Genomic DNA, 18,887 nt, shown 5'->3' with positions numbered 1-18,887 from the left:
TGTGGGACCACCGGAGATTAGCCTGGAAGTGAGTAGGGACCCTGGAGAATTGGAGAGGGGATCTCGAACAACGTGGAGCCCGGGCTCCGCCAGAGTGGGTACCGGTGCTAGTCCCGTCCTTCTAGGAAGTCGGGATGCTGGCGGCCTGGGACAGGCACGTCTCTACGCCCTCCAAGGAACTTCTCAGACTTAGGAGACGTTTCTGCCACTGGTCCCATAGCTCGGAGCCACCAGTCCTGAATCCTCTCCGAAGAATGGTTAGAAACGGTGATAAAGCAGAGGTGCAGGGGCGTGGCTGCAATAGGTTGAAGCGATTAGAACCCGGGAGTGGGTTTTAAGAGGGAGTGGGTGACAATTTCAGAAGGGAAGGGAAACAAGAAGGCGTTAGCACACATTCCTACACAAGGCCATTTTAGGAAAGCGCAACAGCCGATTTAGCGCCCAGTTTTTATTGCTGCGAAGCTCTGTCTTGCTTCTTAAAAACTAAAGGGGAGTGTCTGACTTCTTTCTCAGCCAATCGGCATCGGCTCATTTGCATAGGCTTGTATCAAACGTTCACAAATCCTAGAAAGAAAAATTTGAGGGCGTTCTTTAGAATACTGTTTATCCCTTTGAAAGTTACAGCGTGCCTCGTCGCTTGTACAGCAATAGGGGTTAGGAAGCCCCAATCGGAGCTCACCCTCACCAATAGTGGAGTTAGTGGCTATGCCGACTTCTCCTCGGGCTTACATTCCCTAGTGTAACAGCTCTTTTAGAATTTGTCTAGCAGGCTTTCCGGTCCGCACCGGAAAGCCCCCGCGTACGTCGTTTACAACAATAGAATCATCTTTATTGGGGTGCTGTACTTTTCGCTTGCTGGCCTTGTTAGGTGCTGTGTGTTCTGTTCCCGAGAGTTCGCAGTGGGGAAGGTTCGGACGCTTCCGGCGTCGACTGGTGCAGCTTCCCTTCCACTCTCTCCACCCCCACCCAGCTAGAGAGCCTGTCTAGCAGGCGGCTCGGTGCTTTTGAGCGTTCTCGGAGGCGCTGCACGTGCATCTTTTGTCCTATGGCGTCCGCCTCGGCCCAGACCGCCTCTCTGAGTGCGGAACAGGCCAAGGGTGAGAAGCCTCTGAGTAACCGGGTGGGCTTCCTTGCGGGAGGAGGGTGCGTGCGGGAAGAGCTGGGGCGAGAGATGTGGCTGCGTTCGCCGGGAAGTGGGGGCGCGCGGTGCTATCCTCCCGCTCTTAAGAGAGGTCCTTTCCTCTCTAGAGGGAGGGATTTGGGGCCCTAGTTCATCGCGTTAGTACCGTGTCAGTCCACTAATTCCCTGCTCTCTTCCCTGCACTCTCGGCTGGGCCTGTCGGCCGTGCTCTGATGCCTACCGGGACTCCCGCCTGGGATTCATCTGCCGCACAGTGGTCCTGGCCGAGGTGATCCAGGCGTTCTCGGCTCCGGAGAACGCCGTGCGCATGGACGAGGCTCGCGACAATGCGTGCAACGACATGGGCAAGATGCTGCAATTCGTGCTACCCGTGGCCACGCAGATTCAGCAGGAGGTTATCAAAGCCTATGGCTTCAGCTGCGACGGGGAAGGTGGGTCGGACGGCGGTCGGGGTGGACTGGGTTGGGGAAAGGGCGATAGAGCCGTCGTTCCCTTTCTGGCCACACGGCGGCAGCCACAATCTAACAGTATTGGCACTCAGAGATCCAGGGTCTAGTGTGAACCAGAGCCAGGCGAAATCCTAAGTGTATTTTACAGTTATCATTGATTATACTATTATCCTATTTTAAGATGAGGAAACAGAATCTAGTAATAAACTGCCGGAGGTCACAGCAGAGCTGGACCTGAACCCCTTCTCTTGCAGAGATGTCTGCATAACAGCACACTTCTGCAGCCCCTTCAAGGTGTTTCAGCTAATCTCTGAGGGCTGGCAATTCAGTTTCTTTGATGAGGGCGTGGTGTTTCCCGAGGGTGTTTATTGATTCAATCCAGCTGGCCCACAGCCCTCCTGTATCCTGGTCATAGACCGGTGATCTTGTGGGCGTGCATACTTTTGGGTCTTGTGATGAAATTGCTAAAATGGTTCACCTGATAGTGAGAATCACAATGCTTTGGGATATTTTTATTCACCGCATCCCATCCAGTTGTGCCTGGTGTAGACCAGGAAGTGGTTTATCGAAACCTCACAGGGCAGAGGCCTGCATGTGTCTTGTTTGGCAGACAGCTACCTGGCTACCAGAGGGGTGGCAGCCAGTGACTCATGCTCACACTGCCTCCAGCCACCGTCTCCCGTTCTGTCTTGGACTCATCTGTCCCCTGGGGTTGTGGGTTAATTCTCCGCTCACCCTTGCAGGTGTCCTTAAGTTTGCCCGCTTGGTCAAGTCTTACGAAGCCCAGGATCCTGAGATTGCCAGCCTGTCGGGCAAGCTGAAGGCGCTCTTCCTGCCTCCCATGACCTTGCCACCCCACGGGCCTGCTTCAGGTGGCAGCGTGGCCGCCTCCTGAGTTGGCCCTCCCATGACACTGCCAGGGAAGGGAGAACCTTGGTGTTCTGGAAGATAATAAATGTGCCTGAGACTTAGCCTTGGTGTCAGTCTTTTGTGACCCTGACAACCCTTGTGTCCTGGTCCGGTTCCCTTTGCCTTTCAGGCCATTCCATCTCAGTCCAGATCCTTTCTGGGATCCAGGGCAGGGTGGGAGGATGGGCTGGCCCCCAACACCCCGGGTGGGTGGGCCTGCACCGGTGGCACCTCCTCTGAGGAGTGGGGCTTCCTGAACTTTTCCTGAGGCTTCTAGGCTTCTGTGCCCTGAGAGGCTTCCCCATTGGCTGATGTTCCCCTGGCCAAGGTTACTTCCTGATCTTTGCCCCCACCCACCCTCTCCCGTTCTGTCATTTTGTCTGCTGAAACTCCAGGTGGCTCCTCCCCTCCCGAGGGAAGGAGGCCCTGGACAGGCAGGCAGAGCTGGGGCTGCAGGGAGAAGCCAGCTGCTGTGGGCGGTCTGAGGCCAGCCCCACCCCACCTGCCCCTTTTCCAGGGACATTTAGTCCAGGGGCTTGTCCCTGTGGTGCCTTTGGCCTGGTGGGCAGCCTTGAGAGGGAGGTGGCTGAGTTCTGAGTGCTCTTCCTCACCTGGCTTGAGCTGCTGCACAGCTGCGTCCCCGGCTTGGCCCCGCCCCCTGTGGCCTTCTGCCTGTGACTCCCCACCCCTCTGGGGAGATGCTGTCCCACGGGTAAGTCCCCTGCTCCACCTGGGCGCCACAGTCTCCTGATCTTCTGGGAGGGGAGGGCAGTGTTCATGCTCACTCCTGACAGGTATGTGCCCGTGAGTGTGATCTGTCCCTGTCCCCTGCCTGGGGTCTGCTTCCTGTCCTACTTACCGCGTCACCCAAGATGCCAGGAGCTCCAGGCTCATTCACGCACCTCTGCCCTGCTCCCCCCAACCTTCTCTAGCACTTTCCCCCTGACAGATGACACTTATTTTCACCATTGTATTTCTCTCTCCACCCTCTGGTCCCTGCTTCTGCCATCTACTTAGGACCTGTCCCCCTGGGTAGCCCTCATCACCTGCAACATTACACGTCTGCAAGGCAGACCTGAGAAAGCTCCCTAGTTCCCACTCAACTTCCCAACGTCCTTCATTCCGCTTTCCTTCAGTTTCCCTTCACACCGCGTCCTCTGCATCATTCATCCCACAGATACCCACTGAGCGTCCAGTATACGCCAGGGGCTTTTAAGGTGCTGCCAACACTGTAGCAAACAAGACAGAATCCCTGCGCTCACGGAGCTTCACTCCAGGGGGAGGCGACAGCCTGCATGAAGAGCCATCAAAAAGGATAATTGCAGATTTTCAGACGTATTACCCAGAAAATGAAACAGTTTCACGTGGCCAGCAAGTGACTGGGGTGCCAATGGCATCTGTAGCTGGAGGTCAGGGAGGGCTTTCCTGAGCAGGTGACATGGGAGCTGAGACCTGGATGAGGAGGAAGAGCCAGCCTCCAGCCTCCAGGCCAGCGCCCCTGGGCAGAGGGAATGGGCAGTGCAAAGGCCCCCCTGTGGGAACAAACAAAGTAAGACAGTGCCTGCAGCAGAGCAGGCCAGTGGGGAGGGAGCCAGGGCCCGGGCAGGACCAGGCCTTGCTGGAGTTTGTGTTTTTTTGTTTTTTGAGGCTTTTGGGGGGGGGTAATTAGGTTTATTTATTTATTTTGATGGAAGTCCTGGGGATTGAACCCAGGACCTTGTGCATGCTAACCATGTGCTCTGCCACTGAGCTATACCCTCCCTGCCTTGCTGGAGTTTGGATATTCCAGTGAGGACCAGCTTGGTGGGTTCGTGAGTTGGAAGGTTGGTCGCCCTCAAATCCTCAGGTCCTTGCTTCTCACTCTCACACCTGCCCCTCCTTTCCGTGTGCCCTACCTCCCCCAGGGGTGCACGGGTTTTTTCCTTCAGCCCTGATGACCAGGTTCTCAGCCAGTCTTCTGGTCTCTGATCCCTTCCACACACCTGCCTCCATCATTTTCCTGCCAGACAGTTGGCCAGGCCTCTCTTGGTACAGAATCCTTCCTGGGTTGCTCAGCTGGGCCCTGTGAGACCCTCTGCCATGGTTCCCAGCCTCTCAGCAGCTCAGCTCTGCCACAGTGCTCTGCTCAGAGCATCCTGGGCCTGCCACCTGGGTGCCCTGGCCAATGTTGGGTCTGCCAGAGCACCAGCCCCTCTGGCCTCCGTTGTGGGCTGAGCGCCAGGCCCACCTCTTCCTCCAGCAGCAGGTGGTGTGGTGGGAAGGGCAGTAGACTCTGGTGTCACACAGCCTTGGTTTGTCGTCTTCCCACTCACTAGCTTGTGACCTTGGGCAAGTAACTTCTCTGAGCCTTAGTTTTTGTTTCTAAAATTGGGCTAGCAAGACGTACAAAATAGGGTTGGCATGTGGATTAATAACATCACATGAAAGCTGTTTGTGCTGAAAGTCTATTTTCTATTAGCTTTTTATGGCAGCATTTGGGCAATCTTGTTAAGCCCATTTATCAGGTAGGGATCCTGAGGCTTGGAGAACTTCAGTAACTTTCCAGCGATTATTTCACTTTGTGCTTCCAGACTGCCTGTCTTTCCACATCATCATTGAGCTCCACCTCTCCCTTTATTTCCTTGCTTCCCAGGTGAAGGATTTTCTCTTCTGAATTAGTAGACACTTATTTTTGCAACTCTCAGCTTCCTCGAGCCTGTTTTCTTTCCCTTAAAAAAGGAATCGGGAACGTGACTCCCACATCACAGGGATGTTCAAGGCCCAGATGGGATTGTGTGTGTGCACGTGCTCTGCGAACTCCAGACCCTGTGTGTCATGGTTATTATTTATTTTCCCGACAAGGGACAGCAGAGACTGTACACCTTAGTGTTCATCTTCTGGCTTGACGTCTTTCAGAGGAATTCCTGCCTCTATCATGGTCAGGAGTTTCTGGATGGCTATTAATTTCTCCCCACTGAGTGGTTTCAGCCCCAGAAGGAGAGTGGCCTGTGGCCAGGGTGCAGCGGGTGTTTAGTGCCGAGCATGGATCTGCAACTTCATGTGTGGTTGGGATGCTGGGGCCACGTGTGGTTATTTGCAGGTCTGTGTGTAGATGGACATGGATGATGAGGTGTATGTGGTGGGACTGTGTGTGCATAAGTGATGCTTGTGTGTGCATGTGTGTGTATTTGACAAACAGGGTGTGGACATGCAGGGCCGGGCTGGGCTTGTGACCATGTATGTGCATGGGGACTTAGGAGCTTGTTTATTGGACATATACTCTGTGTGTGTCATCGTGCTAAAATCTGACAACTTGGAGGTGAGCCAGACTGGTGGTGGACCCCACTGTGGTAGAGGCCCACACTCTTCCTGCCCCCTGCTGTGGGAGGGAGTTCATGGTCTTTCAGGGCAGCTGTCCAAGGCTGAAGGTAGTCAGTGTGCAATAAACAGACCAAGCAATGTCCCCAGGGCACCAGAAAGAGGGAGAGAATGTAGCCCTTTTTGGGGGCAGGGAAATTGATGTTTGATGTTTCAAAAAAATGATAAAGTCATTATAAGAAAAATAGACTTCTGCTGGGCTTGAACATTTTGTTATTTATTTTCTCTCTCTCTCTTTTTTTTTTTTAATGGAGGTACTGGGGATTGAACCATGCTAAGCATGCACTCTACCATCGAGCTATACGCACCTCCTACTTTTCCTTATTTTTTCTGAGGCATAGCGTACATGTGAATATTGAGCATACAGTCTGGTGATCATCGCATTCACTGACATCCGTGTATAGCACCACCCCGATCACGACGTAGAGCATTCCCAGCCCCAAGAAGTGTCCCAGAAATTGCCATCTCCTAGTTTCTTTATTTTTATAAAGGCAATGCATGCCCATAATATAACCTTCAGAAAGGTGGAGAGGAGAAGGGAACTGTCCCTCCCAGCCCTCTCCTCCGGCCACCCAGCCCCCTGCCCTAGGGAAGCCAGCTGCAGGAGTTTCTCGTCAGTCTTTGGTTGGGCTTCTTTCCTCCTGCTTTGGTTTGGTGGTGCTTGTGTTTGCATTTGGAATTACTGGAAGTATCATGAGCTTTTAGTATTTAGGGCTTCTCCAGGCCAACCAGCCCTGAGAATAAGCCACGGCAGGGCCTGGGCCCCCAGCCCTAGGAGACAGGCCCCAGGTCAGAGTCCAGGGCTTTGGCCAATTCAGACCAGACCCCTTGGCAAGAACCTACAGCTCAGGCCTAGGATGGATGCACCCACAGGGGCTGGCGGCTCTGCTCCCACCTGCTTCCCTAGGTCTGCTTTCCCCCCTCCAATTCCTTTCCTCACCCAACTGCAGGGTTGGGGCAGGGGTGGGGGGCAGGCAAAGCCTGAGGATGAGAGGCAGAGGAGATGCCAGCTGGACAGGGCTGCTCAGGGGTCATCCCTCTGCCCCTGGGCACCTCTTCAGATGTATGTGTCGGGGGTGGAGGGCACCTGTCCCTCTGTGGGCGTCTGCATTGGCTTGAAAATCAGGGAATCTTCCTCCCACTGCAGCCCCAGTTGAAGTCTCCCAACCTCTATTCTCTGAAGCCCGGAGGCCTAGCATACAGTAGCTAAAATCACTGGCTTTGGAACCAGACCGTCTGGTTTTCATCCCGTCGCTACCACTTACTGACTGTGTGACCCCGGGCGAGTTCCCAACCCTCCCTGAGCCTCAGGTTCCTTGTCTGGAAAGTGGGGATAATGAAGCCACCTGCTACATAGGGCTACTTTGAGGAACGGGTCAGATAAGGGCCATAAACAACGTAAGCATGGTGCCTGGTAAACAGTCACACTCCACTAATGATAGATGTCACCATCACCATTATTACTGGCTTGGACCAGAGAAGGCTGTGTGGACACAGCTGGTGGAGCAGGCAGAGATGGCATGTGACCGTGTGGGTTCACAGTACAAGCGTGATCGTCTCCCGGAGTGGGCGAGGCGCACCAGAGTCCTTGTTCGTGAGACGCTGTCCCGTCCCGGGTGTGAGGTGCCAGTGCCAGGCTCCTGAGGCCTTTGATGGCAGACGTGTGGGAAGTGGGCCCCGTCCCCACCCCCACTGCCACCCGGCTCTGCTTCTCCTCGCTCTGCTCTAAAACGAGAAGTACAAGTGAGTTCCCCCAAGGGGTCGGCCGCGCCCCTTCCTGTCCCCGCCCTGCCGGCTGCCCCAGGCCAGTGGAGTGGCAGCCCCAGAACCAGGACCACGGGCGGCGAGGTGGCCTGGGCGCTGCGAGCCCGCAGGCTTTGCCCCAGCGTTCTCGGCCTGCCCAGACTCAGCGGCACCCGCTGCTGCCTGCATCCCCTCCCCCGCTCCGGGGACACCCCCCCCCCCAGGATGGTGAGGTAAGGGCCTGGGATCCACCATAGGCAGGAGGCAAGGTGCCCCAGGGCCCAGGGGACCTCCCCTCACTGCCTTCCCGGCCCCCCAGGTGGTTCCACCGAGACCTCAGTGGGCTGGATGCCGAGACCCTGCTCAAGGGCCGCGGGGTCCACGGGAGCTTCCTGGCTCGGCCCAGTCGCAAGAACCAGGGCGACTTCTCCCTGTCCGTCAGGTAGGTGGGCCTCAGCTCCAGCGGGAGCCAGGACTTGGCAGCCCCTTCTGGTTCCCCAGGCCCTGTATGTGTCCGCCCATCCCTGCCTGCGCTCCACGCTCACTCGGGACCCCTGCCCATCCCCCACCCTGGCCCCACCTCGGCTCTCGCACCCACTGGCCTCCCTGCTTGACGCCCTGCAGGGTGGGGGATCAGGTGACCCACATTCGGATCCAGAACTCGGGGGATTTCTACGACCTGTATGGAGGGGAGAAGTTTGCGACGCTGACGGAGCTGGTGGAGTACTACACGCAGCAGCAGGGCGTCTTGCAGGACCGCGACGGCACCATCATCCACCTCAAATACCCGCTGAACTGCTCGGACCCCACCAGCGAGAGGTGAGGGGCTGTGCACCCTGGCCGGCCACCCGTCGAGGGGGCCTGGCCTCGACCCGGCTGCCCCTGCCTCCCCATCTCTGCTCCTTCTCGGGGCTCAGCGGGCCTCCTTCTTCTCTGTGATCCTGGGGCCCATCAACCCCTGAGGAACAGAAGGTCATCTCGCCTTTCTGCAGGGTCCCTTTCGGCCGGCAGCCCAGGCCCTACTAGTGACAGGGCCACTCCTCGTGGCCACGTTTCCTAGCAGGCCAGCTCTGTTGTTAGAAAGCTCTTCTTCCTCCCATGGACCAGAATCTCCCTTCCTGTGACTGTTCCCTTCCCCAATACCGGTTAAGAGAGTGAGAGGCTGGTGTTGAGGAGGAACATAGGGATACTTAGTGCCTGTGCTCAGCAACCCTGTGGGGGTGGGTCTGCCCTCTGGGGCTGAGTAGAGCTGGACCAGTCCCTTGACCAGAACACAGACCATTGAAAACTGTGTGATAGGGTCACATGTGTAAGGGGCCTAGAACCTGGATGCAGGGTAACACTCATTTCCCTACCATCTTTTTAGCTCCAAAGATGAGGTCCCCAGGATCGGGCTAGCTACTTCCCATGTGGTCTCCCCTGTGCACAGGCCGGGGGTGGGCACATACTCAGCCTTACACCGAGGCTCATTTTAGCAGCCCCTATAAAGGGGGAAGGTGAATAACTTTTTTTTTCCGCACACTCCTGGGGCCAAACCAACTTGCCCTTGTCCGCTAGTTGTGTATTGCTTATTGAAAGGATTCCGAACCTTGATTCTGTCAGTTTTCAATCTTTCTGAGATGCATGCCTCCCAACTTGCATCAATACTTTCATTCAAGTCACTGATGGAAACTTAGAACTGGATGGCGGCTGAATAAAGGCTAAGAGGCCCACCCCTGGAGACCTCTTTCCAGTGGACATGAAGCCTCCTCTTCTAGGAGGGAAGCCATATTGATGACCTTGCTGGTGGCTGTACTTCCTTGGTGTCTGACCCCTCTGGCCCCTTTCCTGCAGCCCCCCTGCAACATTCACAGGGATTTCCCACCCAGACCCTCTTAAACTCCTCGTGGCCTTGCCTCCTCCTTGTCCACAGTCAGGATCTGCTCTGCTGGCTGCTGGAGGAGGATGGGTTACCTGAGACCCCGTACAGGAGGAGCAGGTTGTGGATGGAGCTGGAAGAGGCTTGAGCTGAGCAGACCCCCTGGGGAAGAGCCTGAGGCCTGTGCTCTGACTGGGGCTGGGAGAGGTCAAGGACAGAGGGAATGCAGACTAGGGAAGTGACAGTGACTCCAAGAGGCCCTTTGGGTTACCCACGCCAGGAGGCCAGGGCTCACCCCTGACCCTAGGAGTGTGTGGGGAAGGCTCTTTCTCCAAACCTCCACTTGTGTTCTTGGCCTTGGCAGTGGGCCCTTCTCCTCTGCAGGAATTTGCATTTGTCCTCTCAATGGCTAGCTCTCTGCCTGTGGTCAGCCTGACATTTGCATGGAGACTTCCTCATCCTGGGGCCTGGGGGAAGAGGGTTAGCCCCCTCCCCATTGCCCAAGGCAGGGGGAGCCTTGGCCTACCCCTGGGTAGTGGGATGGGGTGGCTCGGAGGGGGGCTCCTGGACAGGGTGGGAGACCCTGGAGGTCTCTGAGCTGCAGTCTCCTCTGGGCAGGAGTGAGTTGGGGCGGGACAGACTGGCCCCCTCCCTCCTTCCCCCCATTCCTGCGGTTGGAAAATGCCCCCCTTCCCCTGGTCCTTGGGCTGAGGAAACCTCTCAACCTCACTTCTCACTCTCTCCCCAGAAGGAGTTTTGTGTTTTTTCCATCACGTGGTTTCCTGTGGGGCTGGGCATTGTGGGGCTACAGTTTCCTCCTGGGAAGGGGGTGTGCTTTGGGGAAAGGTCCTAGTTCTGCTTTCTGCCCATCTGAGCCCCACTGAGCCCCTCTGAGCCCCAGCGTCCCCTTGAGTGACATCATCCTGGGCACCCCAGAGCCCCTACACCACTCTTTACCCAGAGGGGGGTTGTCTGCCTTCTCTGCCCCCCGGGGGGACTTCTCCCCATTGCGCCTCCCTTGTGACTTCCGTCTCTCCATCCCCATCACTCTCTGTGGTTTGGCCTCTGTCTGCGTTTCTCTTTCCCTAGCCCAGCCCTGTCTTTCATGGAGACCCTTCCTGGGTTTCTGCCCTCCAAATATTCTGGATCTGGCCCACCTTTCTACCTTTGTCTTAAACTTTCAGAGGTGGACCAGGTTAGAACTCCTGAGCTTTGCCTCATATCAACAAGGGCTTTGGGTTAATGTGCAATCACCCAGCCTCAGTTTCTTCATCTGCAAAATGGGTAGTACCTACCTCTCAGCATTTTTGTGAGAGTCATGGGCCGACATACGGTGGTGGATTTGGAAACATCTAGCATGGGGCCTGCACATGGCGGGGACCGGATTTCCTTGCCCTCTCTGTTAACGTCTGCCCAGTGCCTGCCCCTGGCCTAGATCTCACCTTCTGGATGCTGCCTTCTCTAGGTGGTACCATGGCCACATGTCTGGGGGGCAGGCAGAGACACTGCTGCAGGCCAAGGGTGAGCCCTGGACATTCCTCGTGCGTGAGAGCCTCAGCCAGCCTGGAGATTTTGTGCTGTCTGTGCTCAGCGACCAGCCCAAGGCTGGCCCCGGCTCCCCACTCAGAGTCACCCACATCAAGGTCATGTGTGAGGTAAGGCATCCAGGCAGCGTGGAGGTCCTGTTGGGAGCCTCTGTGCCCACAGCATGGGCCGTGGGGAGGGTCAGCCTGGGCTTCGGTGGGAGGCTGAGGGTCCAGGGAGGGCAATTTGGGTCCTGAGAGGTGGCCTGACTTGACCCCACTCAGGGTGGCCGCTACACGGTGGGTGGTTCAGAGACCTTTGACAGCCTCACGGACCTGGTGGAGCATTTCAAGAAGACGGGGATTGAGGAGGCCTCGGGCGCCTTCGTCTACCTGCGGCAGGTGAGGGGTGGGCCTGGCTGCCGCCTTCGTTCCCCGAAAGGAGACGTGTGAGCTTCTGAGACCAGAAAGCAGCTGACTTCTCACCCTCCCATGCCCCAGCCATACTACGCCACGAGGGTGAATGCGGCTGACATTGAGAATCGGGTGTTGGAACTGAACAAGAAGCAGGAGTCAGAGGACACAGCGAAGGCCGGCTTCTGGGAGGAGTTTGAGGTGCGGGATGGGGACCCACAGGACACAGTGGGTGGGGCCCGGAGCAGACCCTGTCCCCTCTCTCCCCACCCCTCACACTGATCTGCCCAAGTCCTCTCCCCCTGTAGTCACCCCTCTGCAGGGGCTGGTGCTCCATTTCCCCCTCTCACCCCTCAGAGTCTGCAGAAGCAGGAGGTGAAGAACTTGCACCAGCGGCTAGAAGGGCAGCGACCGGAAAACAAGAGCAAGAACCGATACAAGAACATCCTTCCATGTGAGTGCCTTCCCCGGGGCAGCCTCCAGCCCTCCCCCACCAGGCAGCGTCTATTCACCCAGGAGACCCCCTTCCCCCAGCCGACCTCTCCCATCTCATAAGGTCTCTAACCTCAGCTCAAGGAGGGACCCACTCCCCACCCCAACAGAACCTCCCCTCCTCCAAAAAGCCTCTGCTCCCAATGAAGCCTCCTGCATCCCACCCCAGCCCCATACAGATGCCCCACCCCTGCCGGCCCACCTGCTCTGAGAGCGCAAGGCATCTGGGCAGGAATTGCCTGGGAGCTCAGGAAGGGTTTGACCCAGGCCCTTCTCTCGTCCTCTCTGCCCACCCCCAGTCGACCACAGCCGAGTGATCCTGCAGGGACGCAACAGTAATATCCCTGGGTCTGACTACATCAATGCCAACTACGTCAAGGTCTGGTGTGCCCGCCGGTCACTTGGGAGGGAGGCTGAGCTCCTGGACCCCACTCATAGGGGTGCTGGGCCCAGAGACATGTGGACAAAACTCATGCTGGCACCTTGGGTGGGGGTGAGGGTGGCGGGAGTGCAAGAGGCCCACAGTCCTGTGTGTCCCTGTCCTCGCACCCAGAACCAGCTGCTAGGCCCCGATGAGAACGCTAAGACCTACATCGCCAGCCAGGGCTGCCTGGAGGCCACGGTCAACGACTTCTGGCAGATGGTCTGGCAGGAGAACACCCGCGTCATCGTCATGACCACCCGGGAGGTGGAGAAGGGCCGGGTAAGCCGAGCCCCACGCCGCCCCACCCCTAGCACTGCTTGGCCACTGCCATTAAGCCAAAGAAACTTGGGGCACCTCAGAGGGCAAGGGTCCTATCTTATTGGGACACTGAAGAATCAGGTCTGGGTACACGCTGACTTCTGGATCCCTGATTCCCACCTTGGGCTCACCTGACCACCAGGCCCAGGTGTCCAGTGGCTTCTCTCCTTAAAGTGTCCCCCTGCCCTGCCCCCACCCGTGCCCCTCCAGGCAGCAGCCCCTCCTGTCCCTGGGGCCTCATAAATCTCTCTGAAGTCAGCTCCTCCTCCTCCCCCACCGCCCAGCTATCACTTTGCCAGCAGGCTGCCCCCTCTGAAAACACTTCAGTGTCTCCCACACTCCCAGACCCAGCACTATGGCCTGGTGGCTGCCCTCCAGCCCTCGCCGCCTCCAACCAGCCAGGCCCCTTCAGGTTTCCGTACCTCTGCCCGAGCTCATTTCTGCTAGGAGATGACTTCCTCTCCCTGCACTATCTCTGCCTGGCAGACTCCTCATTTTCCAAGACCCAGCTCAGATGCTCCCTCCTCTGTGAAGCCACTCCTGATTTCTTCCATTGCCTTGAGGGAGAGTTAGTCTCTCCCTCCACAAGGCTCCTCAGTGGCTCTGGTTCCCTGCTCCCCTGTCTTTCTCTGTGCTCCTGGCGGCACAGGTGCACCGGCGGCACCTTGTTGGTATTTGTGACTCCAGCCTGCTTCTCTTCAGGTGCAGGTCTTGCTGCCTGTAGCAGGCTGAGCCCAGGCTAGCTCCTAAGCCAGTTCACCCATTCATCCATCAGATGCTGATGGGGCCTGCACCAGGGGCGCAGGTCCTGCTTCGGTGCCTCAGTCCCCACCTCCACCCTCCCTTTTCAGAACAAATGTGTCCCATACTGGCCAGAGGTGGGCTCTCAGGGTGTTTATGGACCCTATGCTGTAACCAACTGTGGGGAACACGACACAGCTGAGTACAAACTCCGCACCTTACAGGTCTCCCCGCTGGACAATGTGAGTGGCCCCCACCCCTGCCCCTGGCCCAGGGCCCTCCTTACACCTCTTCTCTTCGGTTTGGTAGAATGAGGTCATGTATGGGAGCAGGGGATACTAACCCTACGTACTTGGCCCAGGGGGACCTGGTTCGGGAGATCTGGCACTACCAGTATCTGAGCTGGCCTGACCATGGGGTCCCCAGCGAGCCTGGGGGTGTCCTCAGCTTCTTGGACCAGATCAACCAGCGGCAGGAAAGTCTGCCTCACGCAGGACCCATCATTGTGCACTGCAGGTGAGAATAATAATAATAATGACATTAGTAATAATAATCTAAGTAGTAGCTGGCAAGTGAATACGGCTCAGTAAGTGCCATGCCCTATTGTAATTCACATTACAGAAAACTGCAAACAAGTGTGAAATTCACATACTTAATACCTCCCCTGGCCCCCACCTCTTCTGGGTTCCTTGATGGCTCCGACCCACGGGTGGAGCTTAGCTTGAACCGAGCCCACTGTGATCCTGTGTCTGGGGGTAGCTTCTCAGACTTCCCTGGATGTACCATCTAGTCCACCCCTGCCAAATACAGACTCGGAAATGGGCCCAGCCTCTTGCCAGGTCACTGCTGGTCGGTGGGGGAGCCTGGACGGTAGACCCAGATCCTGCTCACTCCTGTTTTCTCACACATGCCTACCCAGCTGGGGTTTCCTCTTGGGGTTGGTGTGGCTCCCCATTTGTTCTCTTCTCCACCTGTAGCCCTGGGCGGGAGGCTGAGGCTTCCTCACTGCTGCTCCGTGTCTCTCTTCCCACCAGTGCCCCCAGCTCGGCCCCAGGGTTGCGCAGGGAGGGGGGATGTATCAGGAGGGGCACAAGCATCACTAGCTCCACTGGGGACCCTCGCGTTCATGACCAGGAGACCCTGTTCCTGTTAGAGTGGGGAGTTGAGGGGCCAGCAGGGAGAAGCAGGGATCCCATCAGGCCTGAGGGTAAGAGTCCCGCAGATGGGGCTGCCCAGCTCGGTCTGGCCTGGGTGGGTGGGAGACAGCGGGCACAGGGTCCTGGACAGAGGCTGCCTTTTTAAATACCAGCTCCTCCACTCACTGGCTGTGTGATCTTGGACAAATTACTTCGCTTCTCTGACTCTCATATTCCTCATCTGTAAAATCAGGATCTCCTAGGATTGCTGTGAAGATTAGATTAGGTGAGACCCCCCTCACTGGGTTTGGCACACAGTAAACCCTTGAGAAGGGAGCTGTTAGTGCTTGACTATCTCACTGCAGGTGGGGAATGGGAAATGGGAATCTGCCTGGTCCTTTTCCCTTCCAGCTCTCTCCGTGTGACTCCAGGCAGTGAGGGCTGGGACTTCCTCCTTCTTTCCACTGTGTGTCCTGGGGCAGGGCTGTGTGGGCTGAGTCTGGTGGTGCCCCCACATGCTGTCTCAGGGACTCTGCCTCCTGGGGCAGGCCCATTGCCAAGAACCATCCTGTTGCCCGTGCCCCCCCCACCCCATTTCTTGAAATCCCCATGGCCTTTATTTAGACATTACAGGAAGGAAGTGGGTGAGGGGGGTTATTTTTGACAATCTGGGTTTGAAATTAGACAGTGCGACTCAGGGCATTGGCCTGACAGGCCCAGCCGCCGATGGGGTGGGACTGGGTTCTATGTGGGGTCCTGAGGCTCCTGGGGTCTGCTTGCCCAAGGGTGGCGGCAGAAAGTGGGGAGAAGGGAGACTTCCTACTGCACTGCTCCCCCAAGTTTCCTGAGCCCAGTGGCCCCGTGCACTGCTGTCTCCGGGTTGCCCTTGCACGCCCGCCGTCAGGGTCTGAAGAAAAAGGGAAACGGAGCCTTGCAGAAGAGACCTCTCAATTCCGGGAGGGAAGCCTCGCTCAGGCTGGGGAGGCCCAGAGTGCCTGGGGAGCAGGCCAGACAGAGGTGGGACGGGGTCCTGGATCTCCCGGTTGGGGAGCAGAGGAGGTGTGGAAGCAGGCAGTAGTGGGGGAGCTGGGTGCTGGGAAGGAGGAAAGTGATGGGTGTTTGGGGGGCAGTGTCTAAGCACTTGAGAGGCAGGCCCTCCCCCCCCACCTCAGATCCCTTGGCTGATGTGACCTGCAGAGTTGGGCAAACTTCTGCCCTGCTTGCCTGCCCAGTGACCTGGTTCCTGCATCTCATCTCACTGCAGCCTCGGTTCCTTAAGCCCCACCCTGGTTGGCACTGAGCACTGGGCTCCCCCTTACCTTCCCACGAGGTGGAGGTGCGGGCGAGGCCTCTGACGGCGGTGCCCCTTCTCTCCCCAGCGCCGGCATTGGACGCACAGGCACCATTATCGTCATCGACATGCTTATGGAGAGCATCTCCACCAAAGGTGAGGGTGACCTCTGGGGGACGCAGGGGCGGGTGGGTGAGCAGCCCTGCCACCGTGTCCACCTATGCCGGGGCCTGACATCCTGCTGCCACCTCCGCCAGGCCTGGACTGTGACATTGACATCCAGAAGACGATCCAGATGGTGCGGGCCCAGCGCTCAGGCATGGTGCAGACGGAGGCGCAGTACAAGTTCATCTACGTGGCCATCGCCCAGTTCATTGAAACCACCAAGAAGAAGCTGGAAGTCATGCAGGTGCGGGCAGAGCAGGGCCTTACAGGGCCGCGGTGGGCAGTGGGCATTGCCTGGTGCCGCTGGGACCACCACCCTCCCACCACACCTCTTCCCACAGTCCCAGAAGGGCCGGGAGTCAGAGTATGGGAACATCACCTACCCTCTAGCTATGAAGAATGCCCACGCCACGGCCTCCCGCACCTCCTCCAAGTGAGTGGCCCCTGCCTGCCGCCTCCCACAGCTGCTCCTTCCTCGCCTCCAGCCCGACCCGTCCTTTCCAGGGAGGTTGGGGTTCGAATTCAAGCTTGGTTCTTCCAATCTGTGTTCACAAGTGAGCGCCCTCCTGGTGGGGCCTGTGCCAGGGACTGGCAGTACACTGACACGTGAGATGGAACTCCTGCCTCTAGGGGCTTCTAGTCTAGTGTCAGGACAGTCTAGTGTCGCTTTCCTGGCCTCAGTTTGCCCACCTGTGAGATGGCGTGGCCCCAGGGGCTGCTGGTGCTGATTGATCCGCCCTGTGTCCTGACTGCCACCCTCATCCACCCCACCCGCAGACACAAGGAGGATGTGTACGAGAACCTTCAGAGTAAGAACAAGAAGGAGGAGAAGGTGAAGAAGCAGAGGTCAGCAGACAAGGAGAAGAGCAAGGGCTCCCTGAAGAGGAAGTGAGCCGGGCGCGTCCAGGGGCGGCCGAGGTACCGCTCCTCCCTGGCCGGCCCCCGGGGCCCCCTGCCTCCAGTGCCCTCCCCTGGATGGATGGGGTGGCTGCAGCCTCACCCTGCCTTCCTGCCCAGACCTGCATTGTGTCCCCTTCTGGGTCCCAGTCACCCCCTTGTTCCTTCCTCCCCTCTCTCTGCAGCCGCAGCCCATCCATCCCTGCAGAGGCCTCCAGTGGACGACCCACAGCCTGGACCTCAGTGCCTGCCCCCATTCTATTGTAATTTAAATGGCCGTGTCCCCACCTCCCTCTCCCAGACCCTGTACATAGCTCAGCAGGGCCCCGGCGGGGCCTGGCCCTTCTTCTGCTGTAAATAAAGCCCCTAGGATCACCGTGTGTGTGGGTCTCTAACTCCGTGCGCTTGGGTGGGAGGGGAGGCAGGCAGGGGAGGCCGTGTTTGGGCACAGCTAGGCCTTCTCGCCTGACAGAACTGGTTCCGGCCTCTGCTTGATAAACGAGGATTGTGAGCATGGGGCGGCTTCCGCAGTCTCTGTCTCTTCCCTTTAAAGTGGAGGATGATCTGGAAAGGGCAGTTGTGAAGATCTTTGAGATCAGGGATGTTGAACACAACTGGCAGCAGTAATTCCTTACGCACTTGCTCTGTGGTGGGCGCTATTTAAAAAGACTGCAGCATTAATTCAACTGAGGTACCGCATCATTCCTATTCTACACTGAGAGAAATTGAGGCTCAGATAGATTAAATAACTTGCTTAAGGTCACAGGACTCATTTTTTAGAAAACCTTTTTTTTTTTTGGAGGGGGAGGTAATTAGGCTTATTTATATAATTTAACAGAGGCACTGGGGATTGAGCCCAGGGCCTCGCGCTCACTAAGCACGCAGTCTACCGCTGAGCTGCCCCCACCCTCAAGGTCACGGGGCTCTTGAGCAGTGAAGCTAAGATTGTAACTCAGGCCTTCTGACCCCAGAGCCCGCATTCCTGGATCCGCAGCCGGGGATATCCCCGAGGGGAACACAACCACATTCTCAGGCCTGGCTTCTAGATCCAAAAGCTAAGAAGATGGATAAAGGCCATGAGCATAGGCCTTGCTCCCTGAATCCCCTCCCTGCTGGGCATCAGGTGCTCACAGGAGCGCCCTGCTTTTTCCTTCCTGGGGCTGCTGCTACAATTTTGCTCCTGGTCAATGTTTTATCTTTTCTCACTCTTCCTTTCCCTGTGTCCAGAGTGGACAACAAGCCATTCCTTCCTTGTGTTAAGGCTTTATGTCGATTTAAAACGCTTGTCTCCTGGGGAGGAGTCTGTGAGAGGCTCAGACTTAAAAAAAGACCAGCTCCCTGTTGCATGCCTGGCTAAGCAGTGGGTGTCCTGAAGCCAGTAGGCTGGGCTGTCACTCAGCCTACTCTGTCTTTGTTGAGTGCCCCGCCGTGTCCCAGGCACTGGAGCGGTGCTGGGGCGTGATGGGGAACCCGCCAGTGCCCATCATTGTGGAACTGAGGAGACTGGAGAGGAAGACAGCCAGAAACAGTCCACACAGAAGTACAGAGAGGAGTGAAGAAGGATGTAAACTAAAGGGAGAGAGTGAGAGTGCAGAGCTGGGATTGGGCCACAGGACTGCTCAGCTCCCAGGAGCTCTTGCCCTCCAGGGGGTGGCTGGGTGGAGCGTCACCTGTGGGCCTCAGGGCCCCTCTCCTGGCAACGCCCTTTCTATCCCAGCTTGAACTACACAAAAGAAAGGCAGGTCCCACCCCCTCTAACGGCCCTTGGGCTGACTGCCCGAGGCTGGGACCTAGACTCTCCAGGGCTGTGAGGTGGGTCCAGGAACAGCTCTGCCTGGCAGGGTGCCGGGTCCCTCTGGGGAGCAGAGTGTGGTCGGTCCTCCCCGCAGGACTGGATGAAGGCTGGGGGCCGAAGGAGGGCAACTCAGAACTTTGATTGGCCGGGTCAGTGCTGATGCTCCTGGCCAGCTTGGGGCTCTCAGCAGGGGTGGGCACCCCAACACTAAGGGTGAGGACAAGGAGGTGCCTG

The 18,887-nt window shown here is 57.4% G+C and overlaps 2 protein-coding genes, 1 long non-coding RNA gene and 1 other non-coding gene across 5 annotated transcripts; 3 read left to right on the top strand and 1 right to left on the bottom strand.

Moving 5' to 3' along the window:
- Positions 1-410: 410 nt before the first annotated feature.
- LOC116661364 lies at positions 411-1,498 on the bottom strand. Its single transcript, XR_004317249.1, has 2 exons — positions 1,362-1,498; positions 411-564 (listed from the first exon to the last, which is right to left on the bottom strand). It is a non-coding gene; the product is annotated as an uncharacterized LOC116661364 (long non-coding RNA).
- On the top strand, positions 736-797 carry LOC116661386. The gene has a single exon (XR_004317278.1). It is a non-coding gene; the product is annotated as a U7 small nuclear RNA (small nuclear RNA).
- C34H12orf57 (chromosome 34 C12orf57 homolog) lies at positions 738-2,561 on the top strand. Its single transcript, XM_006173005.3, has 3 exons — positions 738-1,097; positions 1,396-1,572; positions 2,334-2,561. Exons 1-3 carry the CDS (start codon positions 1,046-1,048, stop codon positions 2,483-2,485), a joined length of 381 nt encoding a protein of 126 aa, XP_006173067.1. The 5' UTR covers positions 738-1,045; the 3' UTR covers positions 2,486-2,561.
- Positions 2,562-2,950: 389 nt separating this feature from the next.
- Positions 2,951-17,238, top strand: PTPN6 (protein tyrosine phosphatase non-receptor type 6). Of its 2 annotated transcripts, none has more exons than XM_032473374.1 (16): positions 2,951-3,211; positions 7,919-8,041; positions 8,224-8,418; positions 10,923-11,112; positions 11,266-11,382; positions 11,482-11,595; positions 11,752-11,848; positions 12,186-12,265; positions 12,440-12,589; positions 13,480-13,611; positions 13,731-13,885; positions 15,885-15,952; positions 16,054-16,205; positions 16,303-16,394; positions 16,739-16,879; positions 17,044-17,238. In XM_032473374.1, the coding sequence occupies exons 1-15, from the start codon at positions 3,198-3,200 to the stop codon at positions 16,851-16,853; spliced, it is 1,794 nt and encodes a 597-aa protein (XP_032329265.1). In that variant the 5' UTR covers positions 2,951-3,197; the 3' UTR covers positions 16,854-16,879; positions 17,044-17,238. The 2 variants fall into 2 exon arrangements, with proteins under 2 accessions (XP_032329265.1, XP_032329266.1); XM_032473375.1 differs by lacking the exon at positions 2,951-3,211 and adding an exon at positions 7,641-7,832.
- Positions 17,239-18,887: the final 1,649 nt, after the last annotated feature.

The sequence above is a fragment of the Camelus ferus genome, chromosome 34 (assembly GCF_009834535.1).
Source record: "Camelus ferus isolate YT-003-E chromosome 34, BCGSAC_Cfer_1.0, whole genome shotgun sequence".
Taxonomy (NCBI): domain Eukaryota; kingdom Metazoa; phylum Chordata; class Mammalia; order Artiodactyla; family Camelidae; genus Camelus; species Camelus ferus.
Note: the sequence above shows the minus strand (reverse complement) of the source record. Positions and strands in the feature narration are given on the sequence as shown.